At 41.7% G+C, this 17,467-nt stretch overlaps 2 protein-coding genes across 2 annotated transcripts in view; one reads left to right on the forward strand and one right to left on the reverse strand.

Annotated features, from left to right (window-relative positions):
* Positions 1 to 17,467, forward strand: part of LOC146676553 (protein NLRC3-like) — a 464,157-nt gene that overhangs the window by 98,606 nt on the left and 348,084 nt on the right. The gene's annotated exons all lie outside the window — the stretch shown is intronic.
* Positions 5,351 to 10,251, reverse strand: LOC146676558 (mitogen-activated protein kinase kinase kinase kinase 2-like). The gene is made up of 7 exons (XM_085400836.1): positions 10,248 to 10,251; positions 9,769 to 9,906; positions 9,609 to 9,680; positions 9,447 to 9,533; positions 9,294 to 9,364; positions 9,135 to 9,190; positions 5,351 to 6,875 (listed from the first exon to the last, which is right to left on the reverse strand). Exons 1-7 carry the CDS (start codon positions 10,249 to 10,251, stop codon positions 6,788 to 6,790), a joined length of 516 nt encoding a protein of 171 aa, XP_085256962.1. The 3' UTR covers positions 5,351 to 6,787.

Below are 17,467 nucleotides of genomic sequence, written 5' to 3' on the forward strand. Positions count from 1 at the left end.
ACGCTACCTATATAAATCCAAGCAGGAAGCATGTTTTAATAGTGTGATTGGGCCATCTGAACACGCTACCTATATAAATCCCAGCAGGAAGCATGTTTTAATAGTGTGATTGGGCCATCTGAACACGCTACCTATATAAATCCAAGCAGGAAGCATGTTTTAATAGTGTGATTGGGCCATCTGAACACGCTACCTATATAAATCCAAGCAGGAAGCATGTTTTAATAGTGTGATTGGGCCATCTGAACACGCTACCTATATAAATCCAAGCAGGAAGCATGTTTTAATAGTGTGATTGGGCCATCTGAACACGCTACCTATATAAATCCAAGCAGGAAGCATGTTTTAATAGTGTGATTGGGCCATCTGAACACGCTACCTATATAAATCCAAGCAGGAAGCATGTTTTAATAGTGTGATTGGGTCATCTGAACATGCTACCTATATAAATCCCAGCAGGAAGCATGTTTTAATAGTGTGATTGGGTCATCTGAACACCCTACCTATATAAATCCCAGCAGGAAGCATGTTTTAATAGTGTGATTGGGTCATCTGAACACCCTACCTATATAAATCCCAGCAGGAAGCATGTTTTAATAGTGTGATTGGGTTATCTGAACACCCTACCTATATAAATCCCAGCAGGAAGCATGTTTTAATAGTGTGATTGGGTCATCTGAGCACGCTACCTATATAAATCCAAGCAGGAAGCATGTTTTAATAGTGTGATTGGGTCATCTGAACATGCTACCTATATAAATCCCAGCAGGAAGCATGTTTTAATAGTGTGATTGGGTCATCTGAACACGCTACCTATATAAATCCCAGCAGGAAGCATGTTTTAATAGTGTGATTGGGTCATCTGAACACGCTACCTATATAAATCCAAGCAGGAAGCATGTTTTAATAGTGTGATTGGGCCATCTGAACATGCTACCTATACAACGGAGCCATTAACCACGTAAGGTAGCATATTCTGATAAGTTAGCACGGATTGATAGACAAGACTATAAATTTACGCTACGGTAGGATGTTTTAACAGAACACCTTTTCTCGTCGCCAACATTTTTCTTTTGTTAAGCTTACTGTTATCAAGGCATGGTAAATGAACAGTAAACCTTGCCTGATGACTAATCTTCCCGTTTCCCTCTCATTGATTTATTTTGGTTGTCATGGCAGAAGTATTAAACGATGCCTTTTATTAGAACATAAGCATTTAAATGGAGTAATTGTATTTGAATTAGTTAAATATGAGTGGGCAACTCTGACCATGACAAGACTGCATTTGCTCTAAAAACTTAATAAAAAATTTAGACATATTGTTGTCATTATTTTTACTCTTCAATTTTATGTGTTTTTTCTTTAAGATGGTATCAGAAGTTGCTCCTCCACCATGAAAAAAACCATCTGCATATATTCTTTCACTACATCCACGATTCTCCTCTGTGGTCTTCCTCATTCATCCTGTTTGGAGCTTAATGTTCAACATCCTTTATCTGTTAAAATTACAGAAGGAGAAGAAAGTAATCATCAGAGCAGGAATCATGATAAATGATAAATAGATTACCAGTACATACAAACATAACACTTGCATAATTTCTCTGATAACGCTGCATTGGATGGGTTTATTAACGGTGGGCTGAAATTGTACTACAGTCTGCTGGTGAGGAACTTTTTTGAGTGTTGAATAAAATGTCCTCCACAATCTGTATATGAATTGTCATTAAAACCACAGAGATTCTTACTTATAAAGGAAAGAAAAGTGGGACAAAGCCCATCAACATATAGTGTATATTTTCTGAAACATTACAAAGATGCAGGTAATTCTGGGTTCACCTGAATTACAGATTAGACTGGTGGACAAACAGAGATGTTGTGTACAACTGGTGACAGCATCAGTGACAACAAATTAATCAGCGAGGCTGGAAGCAGAATTAGGAGGCGTCAGAATCAGCGAGGGTCAGAGATCGACGAACAAATTGCCCACCTTCATGGATAATGCATCCCCCTCAGAAGGATTCAAAATTAGGCCACGAAGAACAGTTCAGGAAACCTATTTTGTTTCGTCTGTGAAACTGTATAAATAAAATGTAAATTATGTTAAAGGCAAACACATTTGTAAGCCATAAGAAACAAACATGCTTTGCAATATACCTTCAAACATCTGTATAGATTTGATACATTATTTATTAACTGAATTTGCTAACATGTCTTACATAGTGAGTGTGTCACGGCTGCCGAGGCGAGCCGTGCGGAATAAATGAGGATCCAATCACAGGCAGTCGTGGAGAAGTGAAGGTGATTTATTGAACACAAAAAGAATGTGGACAAACAGCAAACGGGGCTCGAACTAAACTAAACTGGGAAACAACTAAACTACAGAGCACAATCCTGATTGAAAACGAGCAGAGGAGAATGACGATGAAAAGCAAGGAGAAGGCACGGTGGATACACTGAGTAATACAGACAAACCGGCAACATGCAGGCGAACACGCAGGGCTTAAATACACACACACCAGTAATCAGGGGATGAGAGACAGGAGGGCAACACAGCTGGGAGAAATCAGAGCTGATGGGACAGGGGAAATGTAAACTGAACATACTCACATCAGACAGAGACCTTCACAATAAAACAGGAAACTCAGACACGGGGAACCAAACAAGACACAGATCTAAACAGACAGCTTCACAAACAGATGGGGTGACACCATAGACAGACAGAGACACAGACTCAAAGGCAGACCGAATATCACACATAGAACTCAAACAATAATAATAATCATCATCATCATCATCATAAACTAGAAAATGATAACTAAAAGCACTGGGTCACTGACCCAGGACCATGACAGAGTGTTTCTTTTACTGATGATATTTCAGTGATATGTATTTTTTATGACTAAATAATGCTCTATCGAACACCTGGCAATAACAGCAGGTGTGGCAATTTTGTAATTTGTTGTTTAAATTTGATATTATTGTAGGCAGTATATTTTCTTAGCCTTTGTCATACTCATGCTTAACCCTCTCAGGCTCAAATTAAGTTTTTGTTGCTAATGCACAAAAGAATACCTGCAGTGGTACTTCTGAGTAAAAAACTCATGAAATATGTATGTGGGGTGATCAGGTTGTTAGCTTTTAACTGTTGCATATCTGCAACGCCTGCCTTGAGAGGGTTAACAAAGCAATCTCAGAAACCGTACAGTAATCTTGGGTGTGTGGGGGTCACCCAGAGTCAGAATCTAGTGAGATATCAGTGTCACCTCTTACAGTTTTCCTGTAATCTGAGCTCAAATATGAGAAAATATAGAGTACAGTACAGTAAATTGGGTAAATTTTACTGTTAATTTTCTCTGAATCGTACAGTAATTTGGGCTGTGGATCACAGGGTGGAGTGGAAAAAGTGGAAAAGTGGAGATGAACCAAAACTGGGAGTGGATTGTGAAGTACAATAGTGTCAGGACCAGTGTTGGTCAAGTTACTTGAAAAAAGTAATCAGTAACTAATTACTGATTACTTCCCCAAAAAAGTAATCCTGTTACTTTACTGATTACTTATTTTCAAAAGTAATTAATTACTTAGTTACTTTTAAAAAACACGATTTACAACCTGAATAGGTGATAAAGCGATAGATCTTTCAGCCCAATTCTACTTTTTCTGCATAATTCATCATATAAAATGTAATCAAATGGAAAAGTCTCTCTTTTTAAAACTTGTTTAATTAGTTTTAATCTTTTAACTTTATGCATCAAGCAAAAATTGAATTATATGTAACATTCTCTGACTGGAAGAAATTTGTTTAATATTTAAACTTATTTTCTGCCCATTCCAGCACATAAAATAAAATATTTTTTGTGTTTACACTCACTCTTTCAAATAGATGCAAGTAAAACACAGCAGAAAATAAATAAAATCAAAGACTAGCGGTCCTTTGGCTCTATTTTCACCTGTAAAGCAGGAGTAGGGTAGGCGGAGGTTTACCCTGGTGCAGGTGTGCCGCGGTCAGTTGAAGAATCCGCGAGTTTCTCTGTGACTTTCCCATTACGTCGTAGCGCACTCGGTGCTTGCTTGGAAGTTTAGGGGGTTTTTTCGCCGTAAAAAGAAGTTTTCTTCCCACGCACAACGGACACTAATGTTTTTGTCACTTTTTATGGAATCAAACTCAAAGTAAGGTCAGTACTTCCACGCTTTAAACGCTGCACGCTCATATTCTCTCCCGCACTCGATATATTATCCATTGTTGATCTGCACACAGCTGTTGTCACGGACGTTGCACTTGCTTACGTCACTGTCATGAGACATTCTCGCAAAAAAATCACTGTTTTAGTAACGCAGCGTTCCTACGGGAAAGTAACGGTAATCTAATTATCGTTTTTGCAATAGTAATCCCTTACTTTACTTGTTACTTGAAAAAAGTAATCGGATTACAAGTAACGCGTTACTGCCCATCTCTGGTCAGGACACAAAAGACTGCATTTCTAAGCCAGTCGGCACCCGTACCGTAATATGCATAAGAATAGTGCAACAACATTTTAGGTGCGGCTGGCTTGACTGTGTGGTCGTAAGTGAGGGCTCACTTGACCGCGGTCAAATATGGTGCTGGAGAAACAAACTACAGAGAACTTCGTAAAGAGAGTATTGAGTGTTTTGGCGATGTAAATGGACTGGTTCTTATATAGTACTCAAAGCACTTTAAAGAACTTGCCTCATTCAGGTGTACGCAAGCACTTTTCTCTGTAAGCACTTTCTGTGTAATGTTCACACACATTCGGAGAGCAACTCTGGGTTGGTATCTTGCCCAGGGATATTTGGCATGCAGACGGGGATTGAAGCACCTTCCTCTACTACCTGAGCAAAGCCACCCCATGTTCGTCTGTGCACAGATTTCTTTCAATACAGTATTATCACAAAAATACAGGCATGAAAGCTTAAAGTGCGCGATCACAATAAAGGTGACGCTCAGAGACTGACTGAGTGATCTGAGAACTCATCAGCGCTCATCACTGCCTTCACTTACTTGCTGCTATGGGTGCAGGAATAACACAGTTATGCAGTTATCTGGGACTCTCCACCATTTGACCTTAGAACTGAAGAAGCTTCTCGGATGAGAGGTGAAACGTCTTCAAGTAACTTAAAGAAGTCCAGACGCTTTTCTTTACAAGCTCCTTTGACCAGTTATGCAGTTACTTTCTCAGTCTGCTAGAGCCTCCACTTGAACGCAAGAACCTTCATTTATCTTCTCAAACGGAATTCAAAATGTTTTTTACAAATTGAAGGATTAAGATATAAATCGCAGAAGCATCGATCCACACATTCAAAGAAGAACAACCCAACAAACTCTTCATAAAACTCCAAGAGATATGAAAATCTTTATTTCTGTCTATTCTGTGTTGTTAATAACATCACATCTTCACATAGTAGCAAAAACATATTAAACAAACATTAATCTCAACATGCATACTGTACTTCAAGTTTCTCTCATGGAAAGGCCAGTGTTACTTTTATAGTATCCTTTCCATAAATATCATAAATATCTTTACCCATGTAGTGGAATTATTTTATTTTTTCATTTTAGTTAACAAGTATAATGTGACCACATTCACTTTTTATCAGGACAAGCTACACCACCACGGTGGTTAGCATACAATAACACTGCCTTGTTCTCAAAGCTTCTTGCTAACTGTACTTTTTTCTGAGATGTTCTCTTTAAGTAAGGATACTGAAAGTGTAAGCAGTGTATACGGTCACATCACGTGCTTAAGGTTGTGTTAGCACTGATAATTCCTTCACAGTTCTTTAAAGATGCTGAAGTCATCATATCAGCTGTAAATGCAGTGCTGCTGCTGTCCTTACGCTATACTTTCAAGCATCACACTTTCTTACTGGCCAGTTTATTTCCACTTTTTATGCTCTAGTATGGTGTGACTGAATGAAGTCAGCAAACCAAATTCTGTCCATCTGAGGATGAGAAAAAACTTGCATGAAATGGGAAGAATGAGATGAAGATGGCTCCTATGCTTTAGACGTGGCACTGTTTCTGCCATTGTAAGTACGCTAATGCTTGAAAGATCCATTAAAAGTCTGACACTTCACTCTTCAGCTGGAGCGTCCATCAAGTTTTACATTCCAGGTTTCCTCGTTGGGATTACGACTCAGACGATGATGTGAAAAATTAGTTATTACATTAAACCCATAAGATCAACACTGGCAAAAAAGCCGTGCACTTCACAGAGCAGCTTTCTATGGCCGAGCAGCTCCTGCAGGTGTAAGGTGTAGGTGTCACAGCACTCTGGTCCAAAGAGGTTATGTGCAGCATGCAGACAGAAAATGGCTTTACAGAATATGACTGAATGTTGAGGCACCAAAACACACTCAGTCTGCCCCTCAGTCTGATCAAGAAGAAAACCTGACTGAGCGCTTCATAACATCAGTATGATGATGTCCCAGAGGCCATGTTCAGGTTATTCTCCCGTCCACACTGAGTGGGCGGATCAGTGGAGTCTGCATTAGCTTTAACAGAAAGGTCTGATTTAAGCAGGTAAGCTGAATAGACAAGAAAAGCTAGAAAGCTTTATCAACTATAACCCCAGCGAGGACCTTGACAGGTGTCTTGTGTACAGGTGAAGGCTGGACAGTCAGCAGGATACCTTCCTAACATTTGTCATTCCCAGCATTGAACCGTTTCCTGGCACAGCCTCAGTGAAACAGAGCATCGTTTCCACCCCACAGTTACAGACAGGCTGTGCTTTTCTTTGGTAACACCGTCGAATGAGCCCCGTGTCCTCTCTCAGTAGCTGCTTTCGTGTCCTGTCAGGATGTACAGGCTGCTCAGTGCTGACGGGTCATCAGTCGGTGTGCTCTGAAGGATGATGGCTCTGCACGTTGTCAGCAAATGAGAAGGAGATGAGTTGTAAAGGAGAGCCAGAGAAAGGCAGTACTAACCTAAAGCCAGTGCCTCCACCTGCTTCTACTCCTCCCACCTCTAGTACTAACACTACTCTACTGATACTACAACCACTGTAGTTTGACTTTAATGCTACACACTGGTACAGTACTGGTACACTTACTGGAGTTTTACTCCTGTTCCTGCTCATCACCACGCCTACTACTTTTTTAAACTTTATGATAAGTGTGAACATTTACACAACAGCATACAAACAAGTTTAAAGTAGAAAAAAGGAAGCAAAGAGCTGAGAAATACATAAAACATAACACAGAAGAAAAAGAAACCTTTGCAGGGATTCCTTCTACACCCAGTTTGAGTAAAAACTAACTGAAACACAAGGAAAGAAGATAAGATCAACTAAAATAAGGGTTGTATAATAATACTTACTGGCAGCCACCAGCGCCAAGCCTCAGCCTCCCAGTAGACACACCTATGGTACCGATTTAAAATCCTACATGTCTTTGTTCTCAGGTTATCACGTTCACAAACTTTGGTGTCCACGCTATTTGCCTGCCAGGCTGACAATGATTTAGATCACAGAAACATTTTTAAGCTGTTATTCCTGGTTTCACAGTGGAAAACTCCGGGTAACGTCCATTATCTTTGCTCCTGTATAAGACTTTCCTGAATGCTGAGGTTTGGTCTTCCACATGAAATTCAGTACTTTTGTTTCAGTTTCATTAATGATGCATTGATTTTGGACATCGATGTAATACATATGTGATACACGACAATCTTTGAGTCCGTCCTTCTCATATATAATCCCACTGTTTTTGCACTTCAGATGATTCCAGTAATGACTGATTTAAAAAAGAAAAGTGAAATATTTCTAATGAACTCACCACGATTCTTATTACAAACTTCATTAAGAGCTGCTGGATCAACAGGGGTGTCCTGGATTTGTTAGTAATATAATATAGTAATATATTATTATTAGTTTTAATTATTTAGTCAAAAATCAATTCCAGACTGCTCTGAGCAACATGCTGCAGCGAGAGTCCTGACAGGGACTAGAAACAGAACATTTATTGGCTCCCTGTTTTATCCAGAATAAAAGATTCAAAATCCTCACATAAAAGGTTTTGAATAATCAGCCCCTGTCTTATCTTAATGACCTTATAGTACCATATCACCCCATTAGAGCACTTCGTTCCAAGTATTTAAAAGTAAAATGGGAGCCAGACCCTTCGGTTTCCAGGCCCCTCTTGGTAAATGGTAAATGGACCGGTTCTTATATAGTGGTTTTCTACTCTGAGCACTCAAAGCTTGCCTCATTCACCCGTTCACACCCATTCATACTCTGACGGATGCACCGAAGAGCAACTTTCATGCAGGATATCTGGCATGTAGACGGGGAGTAGGTGACCTGCTCCCCCACCTGAACTACAGCCACCACTTCTGTGGAACCAGCTTCCAGTTTGGGTTTGGGAGACAGACACCCTCTCTACTTTTAACATTAGGCTTCAAACTTTCCTTTCTTCCCTGAATCCTCCCTTAGTTAGCCTAAGTCTAGGCTGCTGGTGGGTTCCCGTGATGCACCAAGTGTTTCTTCTTCAGTCGCCCTTTTCACTCACTATCTGTTTAAACACCTCTCTGCATTCAATCATTAGTTGAGAATATTCTCTGGCTCTCTTCCCCAGATTGTCTTTGTCCCGTCTTCCTCCTCTCACCCCCCCAACCAATCGCAGCAGATGCCCGCCCCTCCCCCAGCCTGGTTCAGGTTTTCACCTGCTAAAAGGGAGTTTTTCACCTTTGTGCACCATAATTGCAGGGCCTTTACCTTACAATATACAGTGTCTTGAAGTGACTATTGTTGTGATTTGGCACTAGAATAAAGAAAATTAGCACTAAGGAAAGTAGTTTTCTGTACAAAGTGTCAGGTAGACAGTAGTTGGTAACTTTAATGGCTGTTTTTCTTTGGAGGGCTGCATGCAAACACATAGGCTGCATTTCCTAAATCCTTGGATCTGAGTAACCAACAGAACAAACACTCTAGTGTGACTCCTGCTTTAATGCTACCATTAATGCTAGCAGTATTCATGCTACTTCCACATGCTACTCTGAAAATCACTTCCAGGTCTATTAACAATAGTATCAAGAAAAATACTATCCTGATTACTTCTGATGTACTAGGATTACTAGTTTCTCACAGTGATTGATAGCTCTTGTCAGCATACAGTTAACATACCTGTTTGTTCCCAGAACTCTGAACACACGACTCTCATCTGTAATTTCTTGTGTTACCTGCACATAAAGTGAAAATTCACATGTGTAATGACTTAGAACTAATATGATAAGCACATGATACGAGCTCAGCCAACGTTGGATGAATTTACTAGTTCATCACCTCATCTGAATGGAAACTCCTCCCTTTGAGGCCATGCTTCCAGAATGCCAGCACACTATCCTGCAAGCAGACTGACAGAACAGGAGGTGTCACTCAGCTTTCAGGACACACATCAGCTCTCATTCACTTTGTTTGTCACATCATCATTTCTACCTAGTGTTTCAATGGGGAAGTCAAAGACTATTTCTGCAGCCAGCTGTCTGGATGGAAGTCCTTGCAGGTTCACGATCTTTACAGTTCCTGTCCAAACAGTACACAGATTGAGAATGAGCATGAAAGACATTTGAAGGATTCACAATATGCGAGGGGACTTACTTTCCAAGGTGATGAGAACAGTGTCTCGGTCCAGCTGGGTTACCTGCACGACTCTGAGTGCTCCACTATCTCCTGATGCACGGAAAGAAGGAAGCTTGTTGAAACAAGTTGAAGCTTGAAGCTTCAGGAAGTCAGCAGAGACACGCAGAAACGGTCCTACCTGGCACTGGAACAGGAGCGCCGTTCAGCTCTATAATATCAAACCTGAGCTGTTGGCCGGTTGGTGGTTTATCATTACTACAGTCTCTCACTCCAACACACAGCTGAGAAGAGAATCTGGGAGTCTGATGGCGAGTTGCTGTGAAACAGTCACCAAGGAAAACAAAAAAAACTAAATAAATTCTCATGGATGGTTAAGTGATGCTTGTTAAACCTGAGCTGAACCTGTTCATACAACCATCAAAAACAGCACAACAGAATTCTTGTATGATTATTAAATCTTGAGATTAAAGATAAACCGATGCCATCCACCCATCCATCCATCCATCCATCCATCCATCCACCCACCCATCCATCCATCCATCCATCCATCCATCCATCCATCCATCCATCCATCCACCCGTCCATCCGTCCAGCCGTCCATCCATTCATCCATCCATCCATCCACCCGTCCATCTGTTCGTCCAAACATCCACCCACCCATCCATCCATCCATCCATCCATCCATCCATCCATCCATCCATCCATCCATCCATCCACCCGTCCACCCATCCGTCCATCCATCCATCCACCCACCCATCCCTCCATCCATCCATCCATCCATCCATCCATCCATCCAGCCGTCCATCCATCCATCCACCCGTCCATCCATCCATCCATCCATCCACCCGTCGATCCATCCTTCCATCCATCCATCCATCCATCCATCCATCCATCCCCTAACTGCACGTCTTTGGACTGATGCCACTTTTCCATAATGTTGTGACACAGGCGTGTTTCTCCAAGCAGCACTGTGTTAGGACTGCAGACAGGCTTAACACAGAGCTCTGTTCTCACAGTACATACATTATCGTTATGAAATGTGCGAGACATTCACAAAAAAACTGTCAATTATCTGTGCTATGTGATCTAATGGTGCATGCTGGCGTTGAACTGTGTGCTGATAACACTGTTCCTGTAGCACAGAAAACACATGGTAACCATTCAGTTACACGAGCTTGGACCCAGAGAAGGTGCTGTTGGTGTTTTTGGACGGCGTTTATACAACGTTTCTTTTATTTAGTCTCTAAAATCTTGTTGGGCTTGAATAAAAAGTATGCATATGTTATTAAAAAAAATCAATTACATTCTTCAGCTTCAGATTTTGATATGCTGTCTGTCTACTTTTATGTAATCCAGGTCTAATGGCTGGTTTGCATTGTGGAAATCGGGGTAGAGTTAGAAAGGAAGACATTTATTCAGGTGGCAAGTTCGACATATCTGTACAAACCTTTAGATGCATGAACTTTTGAAGAGGCTCATACCACAAGAGTAAAACCAGGCCAGATGGGACAGCCCCGCACAGATATGTACTATCTGTGTATGGGTTTCTTGCTGAAACAGAGAGAGCAGGACTAAGTGTCTGCAGTTGTTCTCCGTGAACAAACAGACTGACCAGAGTAACTCGGCATTGCTTACCTACACTGCACCTCCTACAACCTTTAGTGTCAGGAATCTTTACAGATATGGTAAACTTTCTGTGGCCAACAGAGAATATCCAGGTCAGAACAAGCAGACAAAATTGGGTTTACAGTATCCTCCTTCCTCAAAATCAAGTGGTAGCATCATACATGACATTATTAACACTGCTGCACCTACAGCTCCTGTTTCCCTGCATCTGTGATGGCGTGTCGTACCTGAGACTGATCCGCTCAGTGAGGCGGTTGGTGCTGAGCGACAGGCTGCTGTGTTTCTTGTGCAGATGTCCTTTCTGTTCAAACAGAGCTGGCAGGCTGTGCGAGTAAAGCTGGGACGACTTCCCTGCAGGATGGAGCCTTTTTAGAGCAGCATATTATCGAGTGGACACAATGTTCTCCGTTTGTGTCACGCTGTTTGTTACCTGATACGGACATCAGCACATTGTTCATAACATATAGCCATATACATCGCTGAGGGAGGAGCTGTGGGGAAAAGACAAGCAGTTCACTGAGACTTCAAACATCCAGCTTCAGTCATCAGACTGTTCCAGAAACATCATTTCCTGGTTTTCAGTGCTCCTCCTTTCATCAGGAGCTGCACTCCTTACTCAGGTTTTTCAGGGTGATGCGATTAATGACTTGCACTTTTTTGTTATTACTTGCATTTTTACACAATGCTCTTCTACTCTGACTGACACTTTCAACTACCAGCTTGACCGCGCATCACTCTTTTCTACCTCAAAACGACCAGTTACACATGTCTGCATGAATTCTGCACGCACGTTTGCACTACAAGCTGCACACAAACACGTGCGCACATCCATGATTTACTCCAAACCTAACTTAACCTTCGGCGCTTTTTAACTTTCAACCCCTTCAGTGGAAACATTGGGAGAAGTTTGCCAGTGTGGTATTATAATATTATTTTATGCCACGTTAGACCCCTAATTGAAGATTGTGAATTATTATGTAGTTTTAGTTTGCATTATTCTCCTGAATTAGAAGAAGGTGATAACTATTGCATTTGTTAAACTGATTTGCATTAAAGTAGACTGCTGATTTATTGTGAATGAATGATATTGTTTCATGATGCATTATACTGCTGAGTTATAAGAAATACTGTTCGCAGAAAGTCATCGCCTTATTTGTCTGATTAGAAGAGAACAGAACATGCTGGAGTTTTCTGCCCCATCTCAGCAGGAGCAGATAAACAGGGAGCCAAGGTCGTAGCTTAGGCGCCGTGTGAGAGAAAGCATGTGAATGTTTAGGCTTTTATGATAAGGTGGGGGCCACTAGAGGCTATAAGAGTTTGATCAATGCTCCACCATTTTGAGATCTGATGCTGTCTGCGTACGGTGTCCATCTCCCACGCGTGTGATCATTAAAATCATCGTTTGACTCAACCCGGTCGGACCAGTGTTGTTATTGTGGTTTTTCCTCTTGTATCCATCCCCAATATTTGAATCCGTAACACCATCAAACTCGTCGTTGGAGGGGAGAGGGAGGGGAAACAGGAGGACAAAGGATGGCGGGAACAACTGAGCTGTAGTGCTTTTTTTTTTTCAACTGTGCAATATTTGCAATATTGTTTTATATTCGACCTTTTTTGTGGGGCAAATAATATTGACACCAGTCATTTTGTGTTTTTCTGAAATTATTCTGTTATTGTGTACAAAATATTAAAAAAATTCAGCTATATATGTTGATGCATGCTTTTATTACCAGTCGCATTGATTGCTGTAACGCCCTGCTCTCTGGTCTCCCCAAAAAGAATATATCACCCTTACAACTTTTACAAAACTGCAGCTCGTGTGCTGACGAAGACCAGAGGGTGGGCCCACAGTACACCGGTTTTAGAATCGCTGCATTGGCTCCCCGTGTATTTCAGGATCGATTTTAAAGTTCTTTTATTGGTTTTTAAATGTCTTAATGGTCTGCTTCTCTCAATGACTATCGCCCTGTAGCCCTCACCTCAGTAGTGATGAAGTGCTTTGAACGCCTGGTCAGAGACTTCATCATTTCTTCACTACCAGACACACTGGACCCACTACAGTTTGCTTACCGTCCAAATCGTTCCACAGACGATGCCATCTCTCATCTCCTCCACACATCACTCACTCACTTGGACACTAGAAGGGGGAATTATGTTAAAATGCTCTTCATAGACTACAGCTCTGCATTTAACACCATAATTCCCTCCACACTCACCACCAAGCTGGAGCATCTGGGACTCAGCTCATCTATGTGTCAGTGGATCTCCAACTTCCTAACTGGCAGACCACAGGCAGTAAGGATGGGCGGACATGTCTCAGCCTCCACCACTCTCAGCACTGGAGCCCCCCAGGGGTGTGTTCTGAGCCCCCTGCTGTACTCTCTGTACACATATGACTGTGTGGCCACTACCAGCTCCACCACCATCATCAAGTTTGCTGACGACACCGTCGTGGTGGGCCTGATCTCTGATAACAACGAGACGGCCTACCTGAAGGAGATTAGGAATCTGGAGAACTGGTGCCAGAGGAACAACCTCCTTCTAAACGTCAGTAAGACAAAGGAGCTGATAGTGGACTTCAGCACTAAGCAGGAGAGGAACTACCAGACCCCCGTCATCAACGAGTGCCCAGTGGAGAGAGTGGACAGCTTCAAATACCTCGGAGTTCACATCACGCTGGACCTGTCATGGTCCTGTCACATCAACACCGTGGTGAAAAGGCCCGACAGCGTCTCTACCACCTCAGACGCTTGAGAGACTTCCAACTGCCCTCCAAGGTGCTCAGGAACTTTTACTCCTGCACCATAGAGAGCATCCTGACGGGAAACATCTTAACCTGGTTCGGGAACAGCACCATGCAGGACAGACGAGCTCTACAGAGGGTTGTGCGGTCAGCTGAGCGCACCATCCGCTCCGAGCTCCCTGACCTGCACTCAATCTACAGCAGGCGGTGCTGGACCAAGGCCAGGAAGATCGTGAAGGACCTCAGCCATCCCAACAACAGACTGTTCTCTCTGCTGAGGTCAGGAAAGCGATTCCGCTCCCTGAAGACCAACACAGAGAGACTGAGGAGGAGCTTCTTCCCGCAGGCGATACGGTCTCTCAATCACACCACCACACAGTACTGACCCACACATATGGTTCTTACACACACACTGGACTTTCTGGACATTGTTTTCACTTCATCACTTAAATCACTTTAAGCATATTTGCACTGCACAAGACATAATGTGGATTGCACAACACTGGTCACTATATTCTTCATTTCCAGTTAATACTTGTACAGCTGCTGTTATTGTGTATATATTTATTTATTTATATTTCTTCATACATTCTTATATAGTTCTATATTGTGTATTTTGTTGTACAGTTATTTTATTTTCAACTTTAATTTATATATTTTATCTTATTCTCCCAGTTAAATTTACCCTTCATTCTAATTTGTGTTGTACAGTTATTTCATTTTTAACCTTAATTTATATCTTATTCCCTCCTAGTTAAATTTACCCTTTTTAATTTTTCCTATTTATTTCCTATTTATTTCCTATTTATTTCCTTTTTTTTTTTTCTTTAGGTCACGAGCAGTTGTCCAAGCATTTCACTGCATATCGTACTGTGTATGACTGTGTACGACTGTATACGTGACAAATAAAATTTGAATTTGAATTTGATTTGGGCCGTCTTATCTCTCAGATCTGCTTTTACCATACGAACCCTCGCGGACCTTGAGGTCCTCTGGTACTGGCCTTCTGACTGTTCCCAAAGACAGCACACATACTCACGGAGAGGCAGCTTTTCAGTGGTATGGTCCTCGTCTGTGGAACAGCCTGCCGGAGGAGCTCAGGGCCGCAGAGAACGTACATGTTTTTAAGAACAGGCTCAAGACCACCTTTTTAATTTATCTTTCACCTAACGTTTATTTATTTTATGCTTATTTATTCTATCCTGTTATTCTATTTATTAATTTAGGTTTTACCTAATATTTATTGATTTTATTCTTACTCATTTTTTATCTTCTTACTATTTCTATTGTATCCCGTTCTTATTTACTTTATCTTTTTACCCTGTATATATCCTATTGTGACATATCTCCAGTGTTTCCTCGGAGGGGGCTCTCTGCACCGGGGCTGTGATCGACCGTGGCTGCTGGGGCTCTGGGGGTCCTCTCAGCCTGGCTGGGGGGGGATATGGGTGCATTCATGATTGTTTATGTTAATGAGAGTGTGGGGGGTTAGTTGGAGGGCGGGGTGGGGTGCTTTTAACCATGTAAAGCACTTTGTGCTACTTTTTTTGTATGAAAAGTGCTTTATAAATAAAGATTGATTGATTGATTAATTTCCCAGCTTTGGTCATTATATACAGTATTTTGGAGACAGAGAGTTACAGACTCTCTCCCAGACCACGGACTCATAATACAAGTCAGAGCTTTATAAAAAAAAAAAAGTTGTGTTTTCTAAATTGGAGTTCAAGTTATTTGTACTTCCAATAGTGTTAACATACTACACAGGTCATGAACAAGATTTCTTTTACATTTTCATTGTAAATGGGCTGAAGCAGTTCATTAAAAGTAGTCTAACATAAATGTAAACGCTGTAATTTGATTATTTTAATAAACCATGAAACTTGGATGGATTCGATGCCGGCGTGACCACAGTGCACACGTCTGATGTTGCTCACAGTGGTCCAAGGAACCGCTCAGGGAGTTTGTGTGTTCGCTCAGACACCTGAAAAATTAGAGGGAACATTGGGCCTATGACATTCAATACCCAGTTATTAAAATGTTAAGTGTAAATCATCCGCAGCCCACAATAGCAGCTGAATTTACTACGATTTCAGATCTTTTTACACGTCAATAAGAAACCACCGATGTGTAAAACAGGCTGACAACAGAATGACGTAAACCACACTGCTGCAACTGTGCAGCTCTCAGGTTTTATCTATTGTTTCTCTGTGTGGCCAGCAGGGGGAGGTGTTTTTTTTTTTTTTTTTTAAATATTAATGAAAACATTTTTCATGAAAGTTGCAAATTTGTTATCTGTTTTTATGACATTTTTCACTGTGGATTACAACAACATCAACATTAGAAAATGAAATACATTTATAGTAGGTGATCATTAATCACTATTATTGGCACTATTAAAGGGCCCCAAAAATCAAACTTTGCTTAGGGCACCACGGAGGGCCAACCCTTTTTACACTTCAACGATTGTACACAAAATACAATCATCCATCCTTCTATCTATTTATTTTTGTCCACTTATATAATTCAGCATCACAGGGAAGCTGGATCCCAGTTGTTTTTCACAGAGGGCCAAGCAGTGGAGGGAGCTGCCGACCTCCCAGCAATACATGTAAAAGCTTTATTTTATGCTGACTCTGGTCATCTTTATCTATCATAAAAATTTGCTTCACGATCTGAAACACGTAAGTGTGGCAAATATGCAAATAGCTAAGAAATCAGGATGGGGTAAATCGTTTCTCACTGCACTTCTGTTAGGCGACTGAATAAAAACACAAAGTCAGCAGTCTGGCTATGAATGTCTTTAATGTTTCCAAGATCAGAATCACATCAGGGTGTACAACCTCACCCCTGGCGCCGTTGCCCACCTCTCAATTTTAAATACACGTAGACATTGAGGGCTACCAGGAGGGGCTATGCGCTTACCTGCTGCTGAGTAATTGCATATGAGAGCATGAGGGTGGGAATGGATGTTTGTATCTGTGTGTGCCTGTTTGTCTGTGTCCATATGTCAGGTCGGGTATCAGACGCCACCTCTCTGGGGACATCTCAGGCCCTCCAAGGTATGGAGGCCTATCTCCCCCCACCACTCCCCCTGCCAGTGGCAGACGCCTTCAGACATCGGTGCATTGGTGGTTCTTTGTGTCTGGGGATGGGCGTCCAGGTACTGCTTGTCGGGGCCTGGAGCCTGGGGCTCGCTCGGGCTCCTTCAGGGTGCGGTGCCTTTGGCCTCTCAGCCTGGGGCTCGGTCACTCTGGCACAGCTGGCTGCCGGTGGAGCTCACGGGCACGTCACGTTTAAATCATGCTTTTTATCCATTTTTGTTTTTTAATGTTCTGTAAAGAACTTGGGATCACCTTGTTGTTGAATTGTGCGATATAAATAAACTTGCCTTGCATTTTGGCTGCTACCTCAAAGCACACTGTGCGCTGTCGATCTTACGTGCTGCACAATAATATTCAATATTTAGTATTTACAGTTATATTCACATAGATCATCGCGATGCTGTTGT

The sequence above is a fragment of the Rhamphochromis longiceps genome, linkage group LG3 (genome assembly GCF_057381845.1).
Source record: "Rhamphochromis longiceps isolate RC_006_pf linkage group LG3, R_longiceps_female_GT1.1, whole genome shotgun sequence".
NCBI lineage: Eukaryota > Metazoa > Chordata > Actinopteri > Cichliformes > Cichlidae > Rhamphochromis > Rhamphochromis longiceps.